The 24943-nt window shown below is 44.6% G+C and overlaps 2 protein-coding genes and 1 long non-coding RNA gene across 3 annotated transcripts; 2 read left to right on the forward strand and 1 right to left on the reverse strand.

The window, feature by feature from the left end:
• Window positions 1-7304: 7304 nt before the first annotated feature.
• Window positions 7305-10700, forward strand: LOC147984272 (uncharacterized). Its single transcript, XM_087543451.1, has 4 exons — window positions 7305-8093; window positions 9989-10084; window positions 10198-10265; window positions 10375-10700. Exons 1-4 carry the CDS (start codon window positions 7443-7445, stop codon window positions 10502-10504), a joined length of 945 nt encoding a protein of 314 aa, XP_087399577.1. The 5' UTR covers window positions 7305-7442; the 3' UTR covers window positions 10505-10700.
• An 803-nt stretch (window positions 10701-11503) lies between these two features.
• On the forward strand, window positions 11504-12776 carry LOC147984273 (uncharacterized). Its single transcript, XR_015615887.1, has 2 exons — window positions 11504-12153; window positions 12231-12776. It is a non-coding gene; the product is annotated as an uncharacterized LOC147984273 (long non-coding RNA).
• Window positions 12777-13406: 630 nt separating this feature from the next.
• On the reverse strand, window positions 13407-16383 carry LOC147984274 (uncharacterized). Its single transcript, XM_087543452.1, has 8 exons — window positions 15953-16383; window positions 15689-15821; window positions 14863-14985; window positions 14727-14780; window positions 14449-14495; window positions 14182-14280; window positions 13928-13979; window positions 13407-13809 (listed from the first exon to the last, which is right to left on the reverse strand). Exons 1-8 carry the CDS (start codon window positions 16076-16078, stop codon window positions 13790-13792), a joined length of 654 nt encoding a protein of 217 aa, XP_087399578.1. The 5' UTR covers window positions 16079-16383; the 3' UTR covers window positions 13407-13789.
• Window positions 16384-24943: the final 8560 nt, after the last annotated feature.

Below are 24943 nucleotides of genomic sequence, written 5' to 3' on the forward strand. Positions count from 1 at the left end.
GTTAAGAGGAGGAAGCAACAAGATGTTGAGGAGGTGAGCAAAACACAAGCAATGGAGGCGGCCTCCCTTAAGGAGGGCTACCGAGCCAAATGAGAGTATTATGCTGGAACTGTCGTGGGATTGGCGACCCTGCGACAGTCCATGAGCTCCGCGCTCTCGTGGGAGCTAGTGCGTCGTCGGTTCTTTGTATTGTGGAAACTCAAATAGCAAAGAATTGAGTGGAAGGTTTGGCGGTCTCTTTAGGTTTTCAAAACAGCTTTGCAGTAGCTAGTAGTGGCCGTAGTGGCGGTCTTTGTATCTTTTGGAAGACGGATGTTAATCTGGTAATAAAGAATTTCTCGCAATATCACATAGACTCCTGGATATCTGAACTAGGGTCAGAGCAATGGCGCCTTACATGTTTTTATGGTGAGGCAAATCGGAGCTTGAGGTACAAAACATGGGATACCATGAAAAGGTTGAGGGGAGAAAGCACGCTACCGTGGCTCTGCATGGGCGATTTCAACGAGATACTTCGCCGGGAGGAGCAAATGGGCCCTAATCCAAGGGATAGCGCTCAAATGGAGGGGTTTAGGGAGGCGGTGGATGTATGTGAGCTGGCGGACTTGGGCTATACTGGCTTAGACTGGACTTTCGAGAAGCGTGTTACAGGTGGCCAGTTTTGTAGGGTCCGGTTGGACCGGGCGCTAGCTTCGGCAAGCTGGTCCAATATGTTCCCGTTTGCAAGAGTGGAGCATTTAACAGTAGTTAAGAGTGATCATAGCCCTATTCTGCTGATGAATGAGATGGAAGCGGGGAATCAGCGCATCGTGGTGAAGAAGCCTTTTCGATATGAATGTGTCTGGGAAAGAGATGGTCGTTTCAAGGACGTGGTGGAAGCAGCATGGAATGGTGATGGCCCGGCCTCGTCGGTGTCGGATTTGGCCAACAAATTACAGTCGGTGGCCACTTCTTTTTCCAGTTGGGGACGTACTACTTTTGGATCGGTTCGGCAAGAGCAACGATCGCTTCGATAGAAACTAGCTATGCTGCGTGCGGGTCCTTTGAGACTCGGACCTGGTGAGGAGGAACGCAAGGTCGAGGAGCGCATGGTGGAACTCGCGTACCGGGAGGAAATAATGGCGAGACAGCGGTCTCGTATCACATGGCTGTCCGAGGGTGATAGCAATACTAAGTCTTTCAGAGGAAGGCAAGTGCTAGACGGGCCAAAAACAGCATCACCCAACTTGATCGTGTGGATGGAACCACTTGTACGGATCCGGCGGAACTGGCAAATATGGCTACAGAGTTTTACTCAAACCTCTATACGTCGGAAGGAACAATAGGAATGGAAGAGGTGTTATCGCACATACCGGTGAGGGTGGATGGTAATATGAATGCCCGCCTAAATGCCACTTATAGCAATAAGGAGGTTAAAGAAGCTCTCTTTCAAATGTTTCCAACTAAGGCGCCGGGGCCGGATGGTTTCCCTGCACATTTTTTCAGAAGCATTGGGACTTATGTGGTGATGAAGTTACAAGGATAATCATTAGAGTGCTTGATGGGGTGGACTCACCGGAGGAGATAAATAACACGTTCATCGTTTTAATTCCAAAGATAGCAAGTCCAAAAGTTCTAGGACAGTTTCGGCCGATAAGCCTTTGTAATGTGATCTACAAGATCGCTTCAAAGGTCTTAGCCAACAGGCTGAAGGTAATCCTCCCTGAGATCATTTCCGAAGAGCAGTCGGCTTTTGTCCCTGGTCGTCTCATCATAGATAACTTCATTACAGCCTATGAATGCCTACATTACATGAAGACTAGGAGGGTGAAGGGCAATAGGTTTTGTGCTCTAAAATTGGATATGATGAAAGCGTATGATCGCTTGGAGTGGTCGTATTTGAGAGCTGTAATGCTAAGGATGGGTTTTAGCCTCCGCTTCACTGAGACAGTAATGAGATGTGTGACGTCGGTATCCTTTTCGGTTATGTTTAATGGCAGGAGACTGGATGGTTTCAAGCCTTCTCGGGGATTGCGCCAGGGCGATCCGAGCTCACCATATTTGTTCTTGTTGGCAGCTGAAGGACTTTCATGTTTACTGAAATCTGGTGCGGGAGTATGGGGGATCACAGTCGCACCAAATGCACCATCTGTTAATCATCTACTTTTTGCTGACGATAGCCTGCTTTTCTTTGAAGCAAATGATGATACGGCCACACGTATTGATGAGCTACTGAGGATCTATTGTAACGCCTCCGGACAAAGGGTTAATATGGAGAAGTCATCTATCTTTTTCAGTAAAGGAGTACCCAACTCTGCTCATGACTCTATCAAGAACATCCTCGCGGTCCACAATGAATCTTTAACAGAGAAGTACCTGGGTCTGCCCTCGGATGTGGGGAGGGCCAAAGAGGGATCCTTTAAGTACTTGAAAGATAGAATTTGGAAGAATGTGCAAGGGTGGATGGAGAAGTGTTTATCTGCCGGAGGGAAAGAGGTGCTAATAAAATCTGTAGCTCAATCTATTCCAAGTATTCTATGTCATGTTTCAAGCTGCCAAGGGGTTTGTGTGAGCATATCAACGGCCTGATCCGTAAGTTTTGGTGGGGAAGCAAGGATGGCCAACGGAAAACAGCGTGGGTTTCATGGAAAACAATGTCGAAACCAAAGTTCATGGGGGGGTTGGGCTTTAGGGATGTGGAGCTGTTCAACCTAGCATTACTCGCGCGCCAAGCATGGAGACTACTGCAGGATCCGGACTCGCTCAGCGCTCGAATTCTGAAAGCCAGGTACTATCCAGATTGCCACCTCTTGGATGCCACGTTGGGTGCAGGTCCGTCCCAGGTCTGGCGCTCCATACTAGAGGGAAGAGACTTGCTAGCGCAAGGACTCATCAAACGCATCGGCTCTGGATCACATACGTACATATGGCACGACAATTGGCTGCCAAGGGATTACAAGCTCAGGCCAATATGCTCACGGTCGGCCAACCCTCCAGTTCTGGTCTCGGAGCTTATTGACCCCACCACCAGGTCGTGGAACAAGCAGGCGCTTACGGAACACTTTATCGCTCCCGATGTTGAAGTTATTCAGAATATACCACTAAGTACTAGGGTGCAGGATGATTTTTGGGCCTGGCACTATGACAAGAAGGGTGTTTTTTCGGTTCGGTCGGCCTACCGTATGATTTCTGCAGTCAAGGCTCAGAGGGAGGATTGGCTTGATCATCGGCTGGGACATTCAAACATTACAGCTGACAGGAAATCTTGGTCGCAGCTGTGGAATGTACGGGTTCCCTCCAAGATCAAAATTTTTGTATGGAGACTAGCGCATACCTCGATCCCGACGGGGCACGTGCGTCATGGGAGAAATATGGCAGATTCACCAGCATGCTCGATTTGCGGAGTAGATGAGGACAGTTGGCGTCATTCTCTGTTAAGCTGCTGCATGGCGCGATGCGTTTGGGCTTTAGGTGATGAAGAGCTCCTAGAGCATGTGATATCAAACCAGAACGCCGATGCCCGTCTATGGCTGTTTTGGTTGTTCGAATCAAACTCGGGTGCTAGTGACAATGTGGGCAATTTGGTGGACGCGCCGGAAAGCAATCCATGAGAATGAGTTCCAGAGCCCGTTGTCAACCATGAGTTTTATTAGGCGCTTCTTGGAGGACCTGGACATTGTTGAGTCCCAAAAGAAGCGACCGATGCATGTGCCTGATGTTCCGAGAGCACGGGCATGGCTGCCGCCTGAGGATGAAGCGGTGAAGTTCAACTGCGATGGAGCATTATCGACCCTAGGCGAGAAGGGAGCAGCGGCTGTGGTTTGTCGAGACAAGTCGGGGAAATTTCTTGGAGCTTCAGCACTGGTCTTTGAAGGCTTGATCGACCCGGCAAGTTTGGAGGCGCACGCGTGTAGTGAAGCACTTGCCCTGGCCCGCGATTTGAATTTGCAGGATTTGGTGATTGCGACTGACTGTCTAGAGCTGGTTTCAAACATCAGCACACAATCTCTACCAGTGTATGCGCCTATTCTGCATGATATACACATTACCATGAACCTTTTCTCTTCAGTTGTCTTTCGTTTTGAGCGTTGAGAAAATAATTTTGAAACCCACTCGGTTGCAAAAGAAGCTGTGTCTCTGCCGGTGGGCCGCCATGTGTGGCTAGGGATCCTTCCAGATGTTGCTTGTATTCTGGATGTGATGAACTTTGAATAAAATTCCCTAGTTACCTTCACAGAAGACAAGACGGGCAGGCCCAGCCTGTGTCTGAGATTCAGAAATACTAAGGAAGAGAGCGAGAATACGATATGCAGAGAAACGAGCTAGAGCTGCTCGGCGAGTGCCGGGCGGGCAGAGCGCGGGGCGGGCAAGAGCAGGTGTGCACGAGGAAGAAGGTGGAATGAGCATGGGATGGCCGAGCGCAGGGCGGATAATCCATTCAATGCCAGCGGCACTGAGCAAAATGCAGCAGGCTATGCCGATGTGTACAAGTCAAGCCTAGCAATTAGCAGCGTTATATTAACCTGCATGTCTACTAGATATATTTATTATCTTTTTGTGTAGGCATTTTTGCCGTTATTTTGCAAAAGCTTTGAGTTTTTGATAATTAATGTCAAACTTACAATAATTGTAAATTTGTGATTGGTAATTGGTTTAAATTATAATTTACCACTTACACATTTCTATAACTAAAAAGTCTGCGTTTTTCAGATGCACCGTACTATATACATATGCTAGGCTATGCCGATGTGTACAAGTCAAGCCTAGCAATTAGCAGCGTTATATTAACCTGCATGTCTACTAGATATATTTATTATCTTTTTGTGTAGGCATTTTTGCCGTTATTTTGCAAAAGCTTTGAGTTTTTGATAATTAATGTCAAACTTACAACAATTGTAAATTTGTGATTGGTAATTGGTTTAAATTATAATTTACCACTTACACATTTCTATAACTAAAAAGTCCGCGTTTTTCAGATGCACCGTACTATATACATATTTTAGGGTGATATGAGCGGTAAGAAATACTTGCAAATGTATGTCTTGTGTATATAAAAGCGTGCAAAGGAAGATAAATACTGTCACAATAATTTATTTGGTTGTTTTGTAGTACAATATTCAAACTCGGCAAAATAGATAATTACTACTCCCTCCATAAATTAATATAAGAGCGTTTAGATCACTATTTAGTGATCTAAACACTCTTATATTAGTTTACAGAGGGAGTATTTGTTTTCATGTAGTTTTAATATCTGACTTAAGTAATAAATATCGACCTTCCTCTAAAGAAGCATGTTGCCTTGCTTTCCAATTAATTGGATTAACTAAATTACGGTAATGATGGATTCGACCAAGTGTGGGCGATAAATAGATCTATGTATGAAGTTGCACTTGCTATGCATATGATTCGTATTTGCGAATTTTGACAAAATTAGTTTATCCAAAAGAAATATTGTAATGGTACAAAAGAGCTGACTAAGTTTTCTTGAAAAAAACATTGTCGAACGTCAAGGATTTTTCACGCACATGTTTGACTAAATTGATATTTATAAAAAATTGAATTAGATGTACTGTAATTAGAAAACATGCATTTAAAGTCAATCACCGCCTTTCTCCTGTAGCAATGGACGGGCCATTGTGCTAGAGATACTTTAAACTAGCTACTTTTTTTTAATGAGTTTAGCTACTAATTTTAATGGATTTGGTAAATCTTTATCGACTGAGATTTAATGGAGTCTCGGTTGTCTTTCCAAGCTGTTGGATAGCATGTTAAGATTCTTTGCTAGGAAAGTCTCTTTTTAATATAGAACGGAAAGAGATGCATGCGTTCGGTTCTGGTCTCTTCAAAATGTGCGTGATTTTTTTAGAGAAAGAACCAAAATATTAAAAATTCAAAAGAAATATTCATGTTTTCCCAAAAAGCAAAACATAAAACGGATTGACAAACTATGTCATGCACCACTACTCTTCTAATAGACGAAGGAAGTTATGATGGCTTCTTTACATCCACACTTCATGCTCCGAACAACAATAAGAGAGTAACCTTATTACTGATGTTTATCAAAATTGGATCTCGCGGGTTCGGTCACTGTTTGTCTTTGGTGGATCCATGTGGATCTTGTCTTCGTTCGTCTGTGTTCGTGTTTCTACAGGTTGGATCCTTCTTATCTACATTTCTCTTTATTGGCGGCGGATGTTGTTCTGGTGCGCTGGTCCTATAGGGACTTAGCACGATGACTTCCGACTCTCTAATACAACAAGATTTGCTCGACTTCGATAAGGGAGGGGCGAATATAGCCGCGCGCCTCCGGCTCGCTCCAGTGTAAGTAGTCATTACTAGGTGATCTACGGACCTAGATGTATTTTTTACTTCCGGTGTTCTTTGAACTACCTTGACAGTTGATGAATAGATCGGAAGTTATACTCGCAAACAGGCACGAGATGGCACACGAAGCAGGTTTTATAATTTTTTCGTCCGTTGCAACGCACGGATATTTGAACTAGTAGCATATAAAACATACAAAAGTGATGATATAATAACATTTAACGATACAAAATTATATATATGTTTGAGACTTATTAGGGCCTGGCGGCAGCTAGAGGTGATGCACAATAGTGATGCCTCACCATGGCGCCGCCACCATCCCGCGCCCCACCGCTCCTGCATCTTTACCGCAACGACAACTGGAGGTGACGCGCGAGGACGGCTGCCTCACCATGGCGCCGCCACCATCCCGCGCCCCACCTCGCCTGCATCTTTGCCGCAACGGCAGATGGACGCGGCGCCCGGTGGCGGCTACCCGTGGCGGCGGCAGATTTTCTCCTGCGTGAGTGTTGAGCGGGCGAGTTGACCGAACCCATGAACTGGAACGTGCTCACCCAATGCATGCATGCGGGCGAACCTTTTTTTTACTAAGAATGACATGTGGGTCCCACATGCCATAATGGTCAACATAACGGTGCAGGTTGACTTTGTGCCAGGTTGACCCCCGACGAGTGGGCCATTCATGTCATAATCATCCTTAATTTGTGCTCAATCGGTCATTTAACAGAAGTGGTAGATTTTTTTTGCCAAAAATTAGAGCAAAAGTGGTACAATAGTTTTTTGCTAGGGTTCCTAGATTGTAGTTTTTGGTCATGGTTGTCCCAATTATAGCAGTTTTTGTTAAATACTCCTCAAAAAACACTTTTCTGACGTCTAATATTCTGCTGCAATCCAAATCAAAAACAGTTTGACTATTTAAAGATAGTCTATCTATAGAAAAGAAAAGTGTGTTGTAGAAATTCCTGCCGCAGTTGAGCCGGACTCCTCAGAAAAGACATGGGGCGGTTGGTACAGCCCGTGATTGTCTTCTCTCCATCGAGAGCAGACATACATATACGTACGACACCACGCGCGCATGGGACAAGCAGACGTGACGAGCCACGAAGGCGCCCCGCGCTCCACCTTCAGTCCCCGCAACTATGCCGTCGTCGACGCTCGGGATCGCGCCGCTACTGGACGCCTACTTCCGGCGCCGATTCACCGCGGCGGGCCTGGTCCAGGCGTCCGTGCCGCTCGACGGCGGCGCCACCACGATGCAGTGCTGGCGCTTCCCGCCCGGCGCCAGCGAGGAGCTCCCCGTCCTCGTCCTCCTCCACGGCTTCGGCCCGCCGGCGACGTGGCAGTGGCGGCCCCAGGTAGGCCCGCTGTCGCGCCGGTTCCGCCTCGTCGTGCCGGACCTCCTCTTCTTCGGCGGCTCCCGCACGTCGCCCACGCCGGTCGACGGCGAGTGCTCCGAGGCCCACCAGGCGGAGGCGGTGGCGAAGCTCATAGGCGCGATCGTGCCCCCCTCGGCCAGGGCGTCGGTGGTCGGGACCAGCTACGGCGGCTTCGTGGCGTACCACGTGGCGAGGCTTCTGGGGCCGGAGGCCGTGGAGCGGGTGGTGATCGCGAGCTCGGACCTGCTCAAGGGCGACGCCGACGACCGCGCCCTGCTGGCGCGCGGCGGGGCCGAGCGCGTGGAGGACCTGATGCTGCCGCGCACCCCCGAGCAGATGCGGCGGCTGATGGGGCTCGCCTACCACCGCCCCCGCCCGTTCATCCCGGGCTTCTTGCTCCGCGACCTCGTTCAGGTACGTGATCAATGGCCACCATCTTTGATTTTCGTCCGGCTTTCCCGGCAGTTTTGTTCGTCCAACGGCGGCCTCACCGCGATAGCTACCAGTCCACCCAGCGAACGACTCGGACACAAGTGTCCATGTCGATTAACAGATGAACTCAGGTCTCAGCCAACCATGTCTGTTTTTGTCGACGGAGGACGATATATAATACTCCCTCCGTTTTTAAATATTTGTTTTTCTAGTCATTTCAAATGGACTATCACATACATCCATATGTAGACATATTTTAGAGTGTAGATTCACTTATTTTGCTTCATATGTAGACACTTGTTGAAATATAAAAAAACAAATATTTAGAAACGAGGGAGTATTAGTATCAATATGATAATGCTACCATAACCGCGCAACGAACTAGCAGCGACGTCATCCAATGTCCTTGACGACGCACGATTAACAATGCACGACCAACCATGTCGACGACCAAACGTATCATCGAGCCGCCAACCATTCAGTGGAGAGACAGCATCCGTTCAACGGCCCCGCCATAGCTTCCACCAAGAGCATAATTAGGTAGGTAGTTCCGTTTCGAAAAAAAATTAGGTAGGTAGTGCGTAGCATCGTTAGTCCTACATAAATAACGAAGGTGATGTAACATGTGTTCATTTGACTTAGTCGTGATAGGCATATGTTGTCTGATAAACAATGTTGTTGTCATGTTATCACGTTCCATTTATATTCTCTCCCATTTGTACGGGTTCTGCAGCATAAACAATATATTGTGTACAAACTTTCAACTTTGTTAGGTGGTGAGAGGGTGTACGGTACTAATGTGTTTCTACAGAATGGTTGCTTCCGGTTACTTTGAGAAGTTGTTGACCCAGTCAAAATCGTGAATCAAATCCAAAATTAATACCTCAACTGAATGAGAGAGTTCCATGAGAAATCATTGACCTAGTCCAAGTCGAGAACCAACGAACACCTCAATTGTACAGAAGAGCTCCAAAATTAAGCAACATAGTGTATTAGATAGATGATAAAATAGTTAAAGATAGAGGCCGTTAAATCATTGATCCGGCCAAAATTGGAGACCTCGATTGAATGGGAGGGCTATAAAATTAGGGAGCATGATGTATTAGATGATAAAAGAATTGAAGAGAGAGCCCCTTGAATCATTGACCCGGTCAAAATCAGTGACCCAATTGCAAATTGGAGACCTCGGTTGATTGGATAGATAGATAGATGGATAGATAAAAGAAATGGATGGGAGAATTTTGAGAAATTGTTGACCCGGTCAAAATCGGGTGAACCAATTTCAATTGGAGACCTTCATTGATTGTGAGGCCTTAAAAATTAGGGAGCTTAGTATTGTTGATCCGGTCAAAATCGAGTTGAACCAATTCTAAATTAAAGACATCAATTAATTGTGAGGCCTTAAAAATTAAAGAGCATAGTGTATGATATAAAAGAATTGAGTGAGAATGCTTTGAGAAATTGTTGACCCGGTTAAAATCGGATGATGCAATCTTAATTGAAAACCTCAATTGAATGTGGGCTCTATAAACCTAGGGAGCTTAGTGTTATAGAGGATACCATAGGTGTCGTACAAGATTAATCTTTCACTCTCAAACCACACTCAAACTTGATGGATATACTCTTCATATTAATACTTGTTAAATAGTATGTATTCTTTCCTAATTTAATGCCAGTACCTTGATATGTAAACAAATAATAAACATGTGAGAGTCAAGGATGGCCCTTTTTTTTGCGGGAAATAGGTTGTCACGTTTAATTAGGGACTTTGTATCAACAGAAATGGATGGCTCTCTCCCACAAAATAAAATAAAATGGATGCCTCTATTAGTTTGGGAGCATTTTAAAAAAATCACAAATAAAACATTTTGCTGCAGTATCTCTACAGTGAGAACATAGAGGAGAAGGAGGGGCTGATCAAAGCGATATCCCTGGGGAACAAAGACAAGTTCCAACTCACTCCACTCCCCCAGGTACATACATACATCCTCTAATTTTCCACAACGAACAAAGTGCAAATTGATGTAATTAAATTGCAAAGTAAACTCATAGTTTCTTCTTCACCCTATCTGCCCCCATCTTTCAGCAAGTTCTTGTGCTGTGGGGAGAGCATGACCAGATCTTCCCCATAGAGAAGGCATTCCAGGTGACGAGGTCAGCAAGCGTTTACTACTACTCTTATTACATGGTTGTGTAATCTGGTTGCAGTTGTGTCACCTTCTACTGTAACTTAGACATGAAAGATGGGTGCAAATTGATGCAGGCAGCTAGGCGCAAATGTTAGGCTGGAGATCCTGAAGAACGCTGGCCATATGCCGCAGGCGGAGGACACAAAGAGGTTCAACGAGGCTCTCCTCAACTTCCTGCTGCCCGCTCCGAGTTCATCGCTGTAATGCAATTTCATTGTCGGATTTCGGAAAGATGGTTGACAATTCCTAATTTAAGCTCCATTTTACCTGTAAGATATACTAGTACTTAGTGGTATTTTGGTTGCTTAACGCACATTCGACCATATGTACACTTGGGACCTTCAGGGAATAAACGTTGCACCAATGGAGAAAAAAAATCTTTGGCTTGTTCTTGATTAAATGCCCTGCTTTCTATACATCCATGGCATGTGATCTTGCTACCAACTGGAAGAACACACAGCACGACCGATGGTAATTGATTGTACTGAATTGTGGACCCAGTAGGACAGCAGAGGAATTTAGCTGCTGTGGTTGCTGATGTTAGTAATGTCATAAAATCTGGCCATTGGAGTATGTTGGGAGATCTGCAACTGTATGCCCACTATTTGAGCGAGCGAAATAACGTAACTGACTGGAAAAGGGAACAGCATTTCACTTGCAAAATTATCGATTGCTGTGTTTACTCCGTCAGACGCAAAAGAAGCAATCTCTGAACAAATCTGGAAAGGACTAAGTGGCATCAATCTCATTCTCTTGTGTTTTCCTGTGCCTTCAAATACCATTTCACCAAAAAATCATGTAGTTTATAATGTTGTACGTAGGATTCAAGAGGACGAGACACTTAATCCTATGTTTTACTTCTTGGGTTTCGAGAAACCCGTGAATCAAAGAGGCACTAGGGTCACGTACTGCTTGAATAAGATGTCATGACTGTGGTTGTGTCAGAGCAACTCTAACCAATAACCTAACACTTTAAAGTAAACTTTCACTTTTACTCCACTAAACTGTACCTAGCCGCCCCCCTAAAACTTTTAGAGAAGTAAAAGTTATCCTCTTCGGCCGCCCCGACTCTTATATTTAATCGGCCGCCCACCCGCTGAGTAAAAAGTGTCCCCCTTCACCTGCGGCTGCACCTACCCAACCTCGTGGGCCTTCATCGGCTAGCACACGCCACTGGCGACACCCCCCCCCCCCCCCTCACCTGCGGCCGCACCCACCGAACCTCGTGGCGCGGCCGCCCACCCGCTGAGTAAAAAGTGTCCCTCTTCACCTACGGCCGCACCCACCCAACCTTGTGGGCCTCCATCGGCTAGCACACGCCACCGGCGACACCCCTCCCCCCCCACCTGCGGCCGCACCCACCCAACCTCGTGGCGCATCCACTTCGGCGCCGCCCTAGTTGCCTCCATCGGCCAGCACACGCCACCGGCAACACCCACCCCCCTAGCACCCGCCGCGCTCGTCCCCCACCTCGATTTGATCGATTTCTCGTTACCGACGACTATAGATCGGCAGATCTACGGTTGTTGCCGCCGTCGCCGGATTCTACGCACCTAGTCACCGACGCAATCGCGTTTTGGAGAGATTGGACGGGGATCGAACAGGGCATCCACCTCGAGCGCTAACCGCTGCCTCTCGGTATGTCCTCCTCTCACCGCTCGCATCTCACATGTCGGCCGACCGTCGGCACAACAATGTCCGCTCGTCGGCCGGGCTCGGCCCTCGCCCAACAGCTCATTGGCGAGCCTTTGCCGATAATCAAGTGTGACCACTGCTGGTGGCTAGTGGTGCGCCACGTTTCAAGCATGCCGAAACATCCCGGATGGGTTTTCTTCAAGTGCGAAAAGGACGGAGTGAGTGTCATTTCATACGGCTGTTCTTCAAATTCATCACAATGTGAAACTCATTGTTTGCTTTAAATTGTATATAGGACGGATGCAAATTTTGGTATTGGGAAGAATATATTGATCTATTGATAGCAAGAAATTTGCTTGATGTTGGTGCATTAGTTGCTAGAGATGAAGCTATAGAGGATGCAATGTTCAAGTTTGAAGAGGAAGAGAAGAAAGAACTGTGCAAGCTCGAGAAGCTGATGGGGAAAAGAAACAATGTAGTCAATCAAGAGATGGAGAAAGCATTGATCGGATTAACATGAGCAGTTAAGGAAGTAGTGTTTCTATTAAAATGTGTAATTTTTCTACTCCCTCTGTTCCTAAATATTTGTCTTTCTAGACATTTCAAATGGTTACAATATACGGATGTATGTAGACATATTTTAGAATGTAGATTTACTCATTTTACTTTGTATGTAGTCATTTGTTGAAATCGCTAGAAAGACAAATATTTGGGAACGGAGGAAGTAGTAGTTTTCTTTGGATTGATTCTCTTAGTGAAGAATTGGTGGAGTATGTAATCAGATGAGTGGTGAAGTCTAACTCAATGGACCAAAAATAAATGAATTCATGTTTAAAGTTTTTACTCTGGTAAGTATCAGGGATCAGCTAGAAACTACCATTTTTTAGAGGAGCGTAGTCCTCTATAGGATACCGGGCCGTTTACTTCTCCTTTGTTTAGAGGAATCTTGTAAGAATTTCATAGGATAGAATTTTTATAGAAAAAATTCCTTTAGAGCCCTTTGGTTTATAGGAATGGAATCCTATTCCTGAGGAATTCTTTCTATCCTTTACATTTCATAGAAAAATAAACATTAGCCTAGACTCAATGAAAAAAATCCTATGATGTGAATCAAAGGGCATCTCCTTTCCTATTCCTACTCATAGGATTTGAGATACATATCATCTCATTTCCTATGACTTCTCTATTCCTACGATTTTCTTATCCTATGAACCAAAGGAGGCCTAAATTAGAGATTAGAGGGGATCGGTTAGAGTTGCTCTTAGCTACTGCATCAATGTTTACATACCACAGACAGCCGTTCGATCGAGGAAGAACTACGAGTATGAGGAGCTGCATGGCATATGTGATGATCATCTTCCTCATCCAAGCCACCACAAGGAATATGTATTTTTAGGGAGAAAAAGAACAAAACACGCTTTCAACTTCTGAATCCTGGCCTAGAGCGAAGCACATGCCAAACATAACGATGTGAGCTTGAAATCATCAACTGCCAGGTTTCTTCCGTGAAATGCACAGAAAACCAAGTCCCATAATTTTCTTTCTTTTTCTTTGGATGTGAACCCAACTCTATGAATTAAAGGGCAGATAAAATCGCATTTTCTGGCACAGCCGCAATAGAAACATTCAGAACAGGACTCTGCAGAATTCAGATGGTCCTGAGTTTCTCGTAGGATTCCATTTCTTAATACCATGACCAAAATGAACTCCTGAACGCGGGAAGAATAATCATCTCTAATTACCTAATTACGCACTACCTTCCATCAAAATTGCCCAATGAGTTACAAACGAAGAAGAATACCAAGAAACCTAACCAATGTTGAATGGGTTAACCTTTTCAGCAGCTAGCGATCATCAATCATAGCAGTCTTCATCTGTTACATGAAAATAATTATTTTTGTTAGCAAGCTTTACAATGCATACAGCACTGATTCAGAAGGAAAAGGAGGTAGCATAGCAGTAATATGAATTGAACATTAAATGGAAACTTACGTGCTTCCTCCTCCTGGTTCCAGTCATCATCGTCATCATCAAACTCGATATTCTGCGGAGTAAGACCATGGGAGTCAAACTATTAGACAATACGCAAGACAAAGAAATGATGCATCACTGGTCTAACCATTTCATATTTGTTGATGTGAAGGAATACACATGCATCACACAATTTTGCCAAAACCATGAACATTTTAACACCCATTTTTCTACATCGAAGAAAAACACAGTGCATAAAGTTCCATGGTACTAACCTGATTATAATCGTCATCTGAACTTTCTTCCGCTTCTGCTTCCTCCTCTTCATCCTCCTCCTCCTCATCACCCTCCTTTTCGGTCTTCTCCTCTCCATCCTACAGTTACCAAATATCAGTCAACATGGTACCATAACCTCTCCCTATTTCCGTAATGTCAAACAGAGTGTAAGACTTTAAACCAGTAATAATATATCTTGAATAGAAATATGCCTTCCAGATATACTGCAGCAGCTTAAAAAAAACTAAAAGGTAATGATGGCTTGCCTTCTGCTTCGCTTCAAGTTTCTCGAATATATCAAATGCCTGATTATCTGGCAAACAAAGATGACAAGATCCATGTAAGGGGTCAGAGTATCTGAATATATCTACACTAGAAGTGTTCATTTAAGTTCCATTACTTTGAATATACATACAAATAGGATGGTGCAAACAAAGCAGTTTCCTTAATAAGGATTCAAGAAGATATCATAGGCATAAACAGAAGTTCACGGCAGAAAAGGCAACAAGGGAATTATGTTTTGATTTTGTGAAATATAGCATACCTGCGTCTTTATCCCACCGAAGTTTTTTCTGAACTGGTTGTGCTCGTTTAGAACCTGAAAGGGAGATAATATTAAGGGTTTATTGTGGTGCAACCACATAGCAGAAAACAAAAAATGGTATGTACTTCAAGACTACCATGTAGCAGTTCTGCAGGAAAATTTGCAGGGATCAGTTTGAGGTATGATGCAAGAGCTTCCCGTTTGCTCTGTGTTTTACGCTTCCTATCAGAATATCTTTCGATCTCTTTGTCGTCATTCTCTGAAAAGAAACCAAGGCAGAAAAAGAAAGTAATCAGACAGAATTCAAGAAAAGAAACAAAGTAGAAATCGCTACTTGTAGAAGATATGAAACCAAACCAGAGTATTCTCACAAGGAAAGATGCTGAACTGTTTCTATGAGCTAGCAAGGAGTCTAATTATATTTATAGCCCCCGAAGATACAGATGCAAGTGGTAATATCAAATTTAAAATGGGAAAAACAAACAACAAAATTAATTCTAGACCATACAGATGTAGGAAATGTGTCCCGTGCCAACAGTATATCAAGTTGCATACAAAATAACTCTCCATAAATATAAACAATCAGGATTCATGGATCCCTTATTATTGAGCTTCTAGTTAATACGCCAATGGGTTGGAATGTATCACTGGAAATCCAGCCTTTCATAGCTAAAGAAAGTAGGAAAACACAGATTAGAGGGAAAGAAATAGAGGTTACTCGCTTGCTCTGTAACATAAGCAGTCCTGATACGTCAATTCATACGAAAACTGAAAAAAACGGCAAGCTTCAATATAACCCTGCTGTATCCAATTATCTGGCCAACTACTCCAAAGAAGCAAAATCCCACACTCCCTCTAGCTACATACTAGTGTAGAATCGAGAAGCAAAGCAATACAGCATACTGTGCAGCAAGAGGAAAATGAGCATATCATATCAGTTATGACAAGTTGAGTCGTGGTACTTTTCTTGGGGGCATCCGGCTCCAGGTAGTAGCAAGAATTCCTCATGAAATCATCGAGCTTCAAGGTGGACAGTATCAGAGCCTTCTCCTCGTTGGTCGCCTTGGCGCAGGTCATCTCCGGCAGGGTGATCTCCTGCAAGGGCGAGGCGCCAAGAAAGTGAATCCCGAATCCTACTAATTCAGCCAACCCCGCACGGCGACCGAGTCGAGGTGATGACTACGGAGAAGGGGGAGAGGTGTGGGGAGCGGAGGAGGCTGACTGACCGGGAAGTCCTCATGGGGAGCGTGCTTGGCGGGGTGGTCATAGCTGGCGCCCCCGAAGCCTCTGCCTCCTCTTCCTCCGCGGCCGCCTCTCCCTCCTCCTCTCCCTCCACGGCCGCGGAACGACATCCCGGGGAGCTCGACGCCGCCCCTCCTGGTAGCAGATGGAGGCGCGACGAGGCCCCGAAATTTCGGAGAAAACGGGCTGCGATCGTCGGAGATTGGTTGGGGAGAATCGAGCCGACGTCGTCGTCTTCAGTTCCGGCGCCGCCCGGAGAAGGGAGAGGCGGCTAGGGCAGAGGTGCGGCACTGACGCGGCCGCGTGCGGCGGTTGGTTCGATGTGGGAGCGAGCGACGGCGGCGCGCGCCGCCCGGAAGGAAGAGAGGGGAGGGGTAGTGCGCCGCTCGTTGGGCCGGTCTTGATGAGATGGGCTTGGATTTGACGGCAGATGTCTAACGTGTGTGTAATGTGTTGTTCTTGTTGTTACTCAAAAAAAAACATGTGTTGTTGTTGGGGAAAATCCTATTCGCCGCTCGCTGCGGCAAACTGTCGAGCGATCGCACAGGGGGCAGCGCAGCGAGCGACAGAAATGGGCCGGCCCACACATAATGCGTCCAAACCGGTTTTGGGAACCTTCCAGAAGGTTCCCTGAACCGGTTTTTTTTTCCTGTATCGTTTCTTTCTGGTTCTTTTTTGGCTTTCTATTGTTTTTTATTTCTCTTTTTTTCGTTTCTGTTTCTTTTTCATTTTTTCGTTTTTTGTTTCTTGTTTTACTTTCTTTTTCAAGTTTATTTTTCTTTTTCAGAATATGTTTGTAGTTTTACAAAATATTTATGATTTTCTTTTTTATTTCCTTTTCTTTTCTTCTCTTCCTTTAAAAAAATCAAAAATTTAAATTTTGTTTGTGTTTCCAAAAAATGTTCAGTTTTTGGAAAAATGTTCTCAAAATTCAAAATTTGTTCTCGTTACACAAAAAAGTACAAAACTTCTGACATTCAGAAAATGTACTGAATTTCAATTTTTTGTTCACATATTCAAAAAATGTTCGCGCTTCCAAATTTGTTCGGGATTTTTAAATATTTCTCTCCATTTCAAAATATGTTTTCAAGATTCAAAAAAATGTTCATGCTTTAAAAATTTTTTCGGACTTCCTAATTTGTTCGGAATTTTTCAAAATTTCTCTCCTTTTCAAAATATGTTCTCAAGATTCAAAAAATGTTCGTGCTTTAAAAAATTGTTCACGCTTCCAAATTTGTTCACATTTCAAAATTTGTTCTCAAGATTCAAAAAATGTTTGGGAATTGAAAAAAAGTTCCAGCTTTCCAAATTTGTTCACAAATTCAATAATTGTTCATGTTTTTTTTAAATCACAAATTCAAAAAAAAATTTGCAGAGAAAATGGAAGTTTTTTGTTCCTGTTTTTCAGAAAATGTTTTGCATTTTCAAGAAATTCTTCTTGAATTCGGAAAAAGGTGTTTTTTCATGTTGTTCTCTTCTTTTGATTTTTTTTGAGATTCCCAAAAATGTTTCAAGTTTTAATTTTTTTTCTCTCTGTGAAATATGAAAAATGTTTGCGGCTTATGTTCATATAAGGCGGACTGCCATTTTATGTACGAAATCCTAGGAATTATGATGGCTATCAGGATCGCTCACTTGCAATAGGTTATCTGTTTGATCCCTGCCGCTGTTGTATGTTTCTTTAAGTATGGCGCTTCGATCTTAACACGACAAGTCAATTGTCGCAGTGGCTAGCTCAGCATGCCATCCACCATGAGGTCCTGGGTTCAATTCGATTCACAGCACATTCGCGCTCTATTTTTTACGTTTTTTTATATCGCAATCGTGCCACCGGAATTGGGCCGGCCCAGGTTAGCGGCGCCCTGTGCGATACGCCGGCACTTTGCCGCAACGAGCGGTCAATAGGAAGTCCCGTTGTTGGGGGCCTGCTTGGTGGGGATGAGGTCTGCTGCGCACAAGGGGGCCGGCCCGTGCACGCTGTAGATCGCAAGCGTCAATTTTGAACCCCTCAAAAAAAACCAAGCATCAATTTTGTTTTTTTACGGCAGCATTTTTTAAATGTTGTTTCTTCATGAAATTTTCCACGCTTGTTCAGAATTCATCAAAGTTTGTCTCCAAAAAAAATCTGACTTTTTTGATTGTTTTTTAAATTTTACTGCTCACAGGGTGCATATGAGCTCGGGTATAGAAGGGTACTTTCGCCTCAATGCTCTCTTTTCTAATTTAATTATGTGTCACCTCAGCAAAGATGTCTAGTTAGTATGCATGATACTATCTATATTACTCCCATTATGATTAGACTTATGGTTGTGTGCATCGCTTGATGCAGAGGCCGGGGCTTGCTCCCCCTTTAAAAAAAATATGATCAGGCTTAGGCTTCCTATAGCGGAAGTATCATAACTAGTATCATATATGCCAAATAAACAATTTTGATGAGGTAACATAAAATTAAATGAAGAATGATAAATCATGATACAATATCATAATAAATGTTATGTTGTTTAGCATTATCATTAGTGAGGAATGTAAAACCATAATCAATTAATGAAATGCTTTTCCGCCCGCAAAAAAAATGTTTGTTATATGTCATACATGACAATAATTAAGGTCTTGCAATGTACATATAATACTATACATTACGGAGGTAATATCATACCATAATATCATATACATGGTACTAACTTACGATATTACCAAACGGACAGTCTTAGCCAATTGAACTTATATACATTTAACTTTTTCGGATTCCCCTAAAAAAATCTTTTTCGAATTAAACAGTCAAAACAAGGTCCGGTCCACAACATTCCAGTTAGTCATTACTAGAGTACTCCCTTCGTCTCAAAATTCTTGTCTTAAATTTGTCTAAATACGGATGTATCAAGTCACGTTTTAGTATTAAATACATCTGTATCTAGACGAATCTAAGACAAAAATTTTAGGGCGGACGGAGTACAAAATACGAAACTCCACAATCCTCGGCTTCCAACCAAAGGAACCTTCTCATGAACTTCGTTGTGATATCTGTGGTGAGTGGTGACACAAAAATATTACTCCATTGTTTTTCCGAGAAGTGGGAACATACCACGGATAGCTCCACGGCAGGACCCCTGAGGGTGGCCGGACAGTCAAGTAGTCTCTGTCTCTGCATAGTTTCCCTCGTACTGAGTCTACTGACGGGGAAGTACGTACGTAGATCTTTGGATCTCACGTTCTGACACATACGGTTGGCAAATACACACGCCAAAAGGTAGCATACGCCAAACTAAACTGCAATTGATTAAAGCGGGGCCTCATGTTATATATCCGGGTTACAGGCTCCCATGGTGGGAATTAATCAAGCAGTTTCTTACCACTCCAAGTTTACTGCAATCTGTCCAAGAATGGATGAGGTGGCGCTCAACGTCGAGGTCGGCGAGCTCGACCCGGGACCAGGGATGCAGGGCCATCATCGGTCAGTGGAATGGCTGATCTTCGCCATCGGCTTCACCACCGCGTGCATGGCGGTCGCCGCGGCTCTGTACAAGGCGCCGACCGGCATCTTCGACGGCCACAAGCTCGCCTACTACGCCTCCGTCGTCTCCGCCGGCGCTGCTGGCTTGGCGGAGGCCGTCGCTGCGATGGCATGGATGTCCGGCGCCTTGGCAGGCAGCGAGCACGCACGCCGTTGCGTTCTCTACGCTTCATTTGTGCCGCTGGCGTTCATGGCCGGCCTCGGTGGAGTTCGCATGCTTCTCAGGTAAGAAGAAGAATTGCTGATTTGCAGCTTTGCCCGGCATTACGACCTCACCTGCTAGTGCTTTTACGTTGGCTGGAGCTGCAAGGTTTGCAACCATCCTGCTGCCCATATTTCGTTGTTGGTATCCGTTGGCGATGCAAAGTGCGTGACTGATCTATGCGTGTGTACGTGGTTTGTAATAAGTAAACACCTCGATCATTTGGTTTGTAGCAGACTGTTCCATGTACTTCTTGGCCTCTCCACTGTCCATGAAACATGCCGAGAGTTGTACGACTCTTTTTTTTTGACAGAAAGACTATAAGAAAACCCCTCTAATATAATTGGTGCAACAAACTTAAATTACAAATACCATGCTTTAAATCTGGGTGGGTAGTTGTATGGCTCTTTGTGAGACTATGAAAAGTCCTCGATGGTGGGCGGCGTCAATGTGCGTCCCTGGCTCCCTCCCGCCGCGGGGTTCTTCTCTTCATCCACGGCCGCCCAGAAACAACGTCGCGAGAAACCGTCGACATATAGGAGCCTCTCCGTAGCAGATGTGAGGCATCAGACCATGGCCTCGCTTCCATGCTCGAGCTCGAGCTCGACCCGATTTTAGGCCACTTCCAACGTATCGATGCTAAGATGAGGTGCTAAGCACATTAATTTCTTTAGCAATTAAAGTCCGTAATGCATAGGTGTTACTAACTTCTTATAGATAAGCATCCTTCATTTAATGTTTTAGCAACTAAAAAATTTCATGCAATGGTGGGCTTCTTTCATTTAAGTGTTTTGTCTAGGTTCACGCCCATGACATTGTTTTTTCCTTGGAATCACCACACTCATCTATCTTCTCTTAATTACCTTGTCATATCAGATTTTTCGCTTATGTGGCAGCCTTAGCACATGTATAAGGTGGAGCATTGTGAGGGGTGGGCGGATGGGCTGCCAACTCTCGTCTTCTCCTTTTTAGTGGTATAACTGTCACTTGAAGACAGGTGAGTGGCCCACCATCCGCACCTACAAAGGCCTGTTTGGTATGGGCTAGTTTTTTTATTTTTATGAAAAGACCTTCATGACTAGCTTTATTAACTAAAATTAAACTTACATCGCTTGTTAATAAAGAAAAAAATTAAAACTCGGAGGTGTACCTGGTCATACCAACGGTGGATTAGACCTCCCAAAACTAGCTAGCTCAGGGGCTAGTTTCACCATATGGTGTGGACCAAATCGGTTCGCATGTTGGGGCGGGCAAATGTACATCTTGTTTACTTTTTTTTTCTAGCGAAGCACACCCAAACTTTATTAATTAACACAGAAGTATGCATGAGTTCTTATACACTACTTTCATGCGAGACTAACATTTTTATAGAAGGCACAATAACAAACACAAAAGCGTGACTTTAACTAAAAACCGATCTTGGTTTTAGTTTCGCTTCCTAACCTACCATTGGTGTTTTAAATTCTCTGACACTACATGCTGAAGGAAATATGCCCTAGAGGCAATAATAAAGTTATTATTTATTTTCTTATTTCATGATAAATGTTTATTATTCATGCTAGAATTGTATTAACCGGAAATATAATACATGTGTGAATACATAGACAAACATAGTGTCACTAGTATGCCTCTACTTGACTAGCTCGTTGATCAAAGATGGTTATGTTTCCTAACCATAGACATGAGTTGTCATTTGATAAACGGGGTCACATCATTAGGAGAATGATGTGATTGACTTGACCCATTCCGTTAGCTTAGCACTTGATCGTTTTAGTTTACTGTTATTGCTTTCTTCATGACTTATACATGTTCCTATGACTATCAGATTATGCAACTCCCGATTACCGGAGGAACACTTTGTATGCTACCAAACGCCACAACCTAACTGGGTGATTATAAATGTGCTCTACAGGTGTCTCGATGGTACTTGTTGAGTTGGCATAGATCAAAATTAGAATTTGTCACTCCGATTGTCGGAGAGGTATCTCTGGGCCCTCTCGGTAATGCACATCACTATAAGCCTTGCAAGCAATGCAACTAATGAGTTAGTTGCGGGATAGTGCATTACGGAACGAGTAAATAGACTTGCCGGTAACGAGATTGAACTAGGTATTGGGATACCGACGATCGAATCTCAGGCAAGTAACATACCGATGACAAAGGGAACAACGTATGTTGTTATGCGGTTTGACCGATAAAGATCTTCGTAGAATATGTAGGAGCCAATATGAACATCCAGGTTCCGGTTATTGACTGGAGACATGTCTCGGCCATGTCTACATAGTTCTCGAACCCATAGGGTCCGCACGCTTAACGTTCGGTGACGATCGATATTATGAGTTTATGTGATTTGATGTACCGAAGGTAGTTCGGAGTCCCGGATGAGATCGGGGACATGACAAGGAGACTCGAAATGGTCGAGACGTAAATATAGATATATTGGACGACTATATTCGGACATCGGAAAGGTTCTGAGTGATTCGGGTATTTTATCGGAGAGTTACGGGAATACGGGGAAGAAGTATTGGGCCTCATGGGCCAAGTGGTGGAAGAGAGGAGGTAGGGCGCCCCCCCTAGCCCAAACCAAATTGGACTAGGGGGCCGGCCCCCCTTTCCTCCTTTCCCCCCTCTCCTTCCTTCTCCCCTTCCCTCTTCCTTTCCTCCTCCTAGTAGGAGTAGGAAAGGGGAGTCCTACTCCTACTAGGAGGACTCCTCCTGGCGCGCCCTACAGGGGCCGGCCGGCCTCCCCCGTTCCTCCTTTATATATGGGGGTAGGGGGCACCCTAGAACACACAAGTTGATCATAGATCCCTTAGCCGTGTGTGGTGCCCCCCTCCACCATAATCCACCTCGATCATATCATAGCGGTGCTTAGGCGAAGCCCTGCATCGGTAGCAACATCATCACCGTCATCACGCCGTCCTGCTGACGGAACTCTCCCGTGAAGCTCTGCTGGATTGGAGTTCGTGGGACATCATCGAGCTGAACGTGTGCTGAACTCAGAGGTGTCGTGCGTTCGGTACTTGGATCGGTCGGATCGTGAAGACATTCGACTACATCAACCGTGTTCTCATAACGCTTCCGCTTACGGTCTATGAGGATACGTGGATCATACTCTTCCCTCTCGTTGCTATGCATCACCATGATCTTGCGTGTGCGTAGGGAAATTTTTGAAATTACTACGTTCCCCAACAGTGGCATCTGTCGTGGATCTAAGACTGACAGTAGAATGGGGGTAGGTATGAGGAGGCAAGATTCTAGCTTGGCGAAGTTGTACACACGAGTTTTACGAGTTCAGGCCCTTCGTAGGAAGTAACAGCCCTACATCTCGATGCCCTAAGGCGGTCGACTAGATTATGTATGTGTGTATGTTTACAGGGGATGCAAACCCTCGTGCCAGTGGAGGGGGGTGGCTTATATAGAGTGCGCCTAGACCCCAACCAGCCCACGTTACAAGGGTTTTAAGGTACATCAAGAGGGGGGCGTTACTGGTAACGCTAACAATCAAGTGACATAAATGTCTATTAAGTCTATGAAGTAATGTCCGACCGTTGCCGTGCAGAGTGACTCTAGATCTTCTGTCTGTCGAGTGGTAGTTGTTGCAGTCGAGTGACTTTGAGTCTTTTGAGTGGAATGCTTCGTGGTCGATTGGATTATTGTAAGTGCATCTAGTGCCACCCCTAGTTAGTTTTTGGAGTATTGACGACAAACCTGGTTGAGGGACTAATGTGTTTGTGAGAATTGCAGGATGACACATGTAGTAGTCCCTCATTGATTTGGTTTACCTACCGGAGATGACCCCTAAAAATGTGTGAAGACATTGAAGACAATGGTGGTATGTGAAGATATTCACATTGAAGACTAGGACATGAGAAGACATCGCATGAAGACTTTGGAGCGCGAAGACATAGTTGTTTCGTAGTTTCATTTTCTTCTTTGTTGAGTCATAGGAACCACTGTACTGTTAAGTGGGGTCCAAGTGAACAAAGTAAGAGTGAATAAAGTGATGCTCAACCAAATCCTAAGTCTTCGAGCGAAGACAATGAGAGCAAATCTTATCCAGAGCTGGATAAGTCAGCTTTACTTGTAGCCCAAGTCAAGCTGTCGCGTGTGTTTGAAATCTGACCATTGGAACACGTGTCAGTTCCTTAGTGACCCAGGGTCATTTCAGACAAATCAGGTCGGGTTGCCTAGTGGCTATAAATAGCCCACCCCCTACACCATAAATTAATGGCTCCTCAGAGTTAGTGCACAACTTTTGTCGTTTGAGAGTAACCCACCTCCGAAGCCTTTGAGAGAGAAATCCTTGCGAGGACAAAGCCCAAAACACCCAGAGCGCAAAGAGTGTTTGGCATCACTGAAGTCTTTCTGTCCGCGTGATCTGAAGACTTATTACACTTAAGGACTGTGAATCCTCCAGCCGGTTAGGCATCGCGTTCTGAGCACCCAAGATTCATTGTGGATCACCGGTGAACGAAGTCTGTGAAGGTTTGGAAGTCTACCTTGAAGACTTACCTGAGTGATTGGGCGAGGACTGGGTGTCCTTAGCTCAAGGGGAATAAGGTGAAGACACGGTCTTCTGAGTTGAATCTCAGCCTCCCTAACCAGACGTACAGTTGTCACAACAACTGGAACTGGTCCAACAAATCCTTTGTCTTCACCAAGCAACTGGTTCTATCTTTTCCTTCTCTTTACTTACAGTTGATCTTCGTGAAGTCATTGCCTGCTTGCATTATCTGTTTGACTTCACTGTGTGACTGTTTGTTCTGATTGGCTTCATACTATCTTCCATCCTGATCCATATACTGCCTAGCTGCTAATAGTCTTCGTGCTTTCACTTCATTGAATACTTGACTATGGCTTGCCTAGTGATACGTCTCCAACGTATCTATAATTTTTTATTGTTCCATGCTATATTATATTCTGTTTTGGATATTATTGGGCTTTATTATACACTTTTATATTATTTTTGGGACTAACCTATTAACCAGAATTGTTTTTTTTGCGTATTTTAGAGTTTCGCAGAAAAAGAATATCAAACGGAATCCAAACGGAATGAAACCTTTGGGAACGTGATTTTTGGAATGAACGTGATCCAGAGGACTTGGGCCCTACATCAAGAAAGCAACCAGGAAGGCATGAGGTAGGGGCGCGCCTACCCCCCCAGGCGGACCCTCCACCCTCATGGGGCCCACGTTGCTCCACCGACGTACTTCTTCCTCCTATATATACCTACGTACCCCCAAACTACCAGATACGGAG

Source organism: Triticum urartu, chromosome 2A (genome assembly GCF_056163025.1).
Source record: "Triticum urartu cultivar PI428250 chromosome 2A, HENAU_Tu73, whole genome shotgun sequence".
NCBI classification, from domain to species: domain Eukaryota; kingdom Viridiplantae; phylum Streptophyta; class Magnoliopsida; order Poales; family Poaceae; genus Triticum; species Triticum urartu.

What these genes read in the sequence shown, in the direction of transcription:
- LOC147984274 (XM_087543452.1), bottom strand. Translation starts at nt 16,078, where the DNA reads ATGTCGTTCCGCGGCCGTGGAGGGAGAGGAGGAGGGAGAGGCGGCCGC. An exon ending in GCCGGATGCCCCCAAGAAAA is followed by an intron (nt 14,986 to 15,688) that starts GTACCACGACTC and finishes GTTTCTTTTCAG; the next exon opens with AGAATGACGACAAAGAGATC. An exon ending in GAACCAGGAGGAGGAAGCAC is followed by an intron (nt 13,810 to 13,927) that starts GTAAGTTTCCAT and finishes TTCATGTAACAG; the next exon opens with ATGAAGACTGCTATGATTGA.
- LOC147984272 (XM_087543451.1), top strand. Translation starts at nt 7,443, where the DNA reads ATGCCGTCGTCGACGCTCGGGATCGCGCCGCTACTGGACGCCTACTTC. An exon ending in TGCTCCGCGACCTCGTTCAG is followed by an intron (nt 8,094 to 9,988) that starts GTACGTGATCAA and finishes ATTTTGCTGCAG; the next exon opens with TATCTCTACAGTGAGAACAT. An exon ending in AAGGCATTCCAGGTGACGAG is followed by an intron (nt 10,266 to 10,374) that starts GTCAGCAAGCGT and finishes AAATTGATGCAG; the next exon opens with GCAGCTAGGCGCAAATGTTA.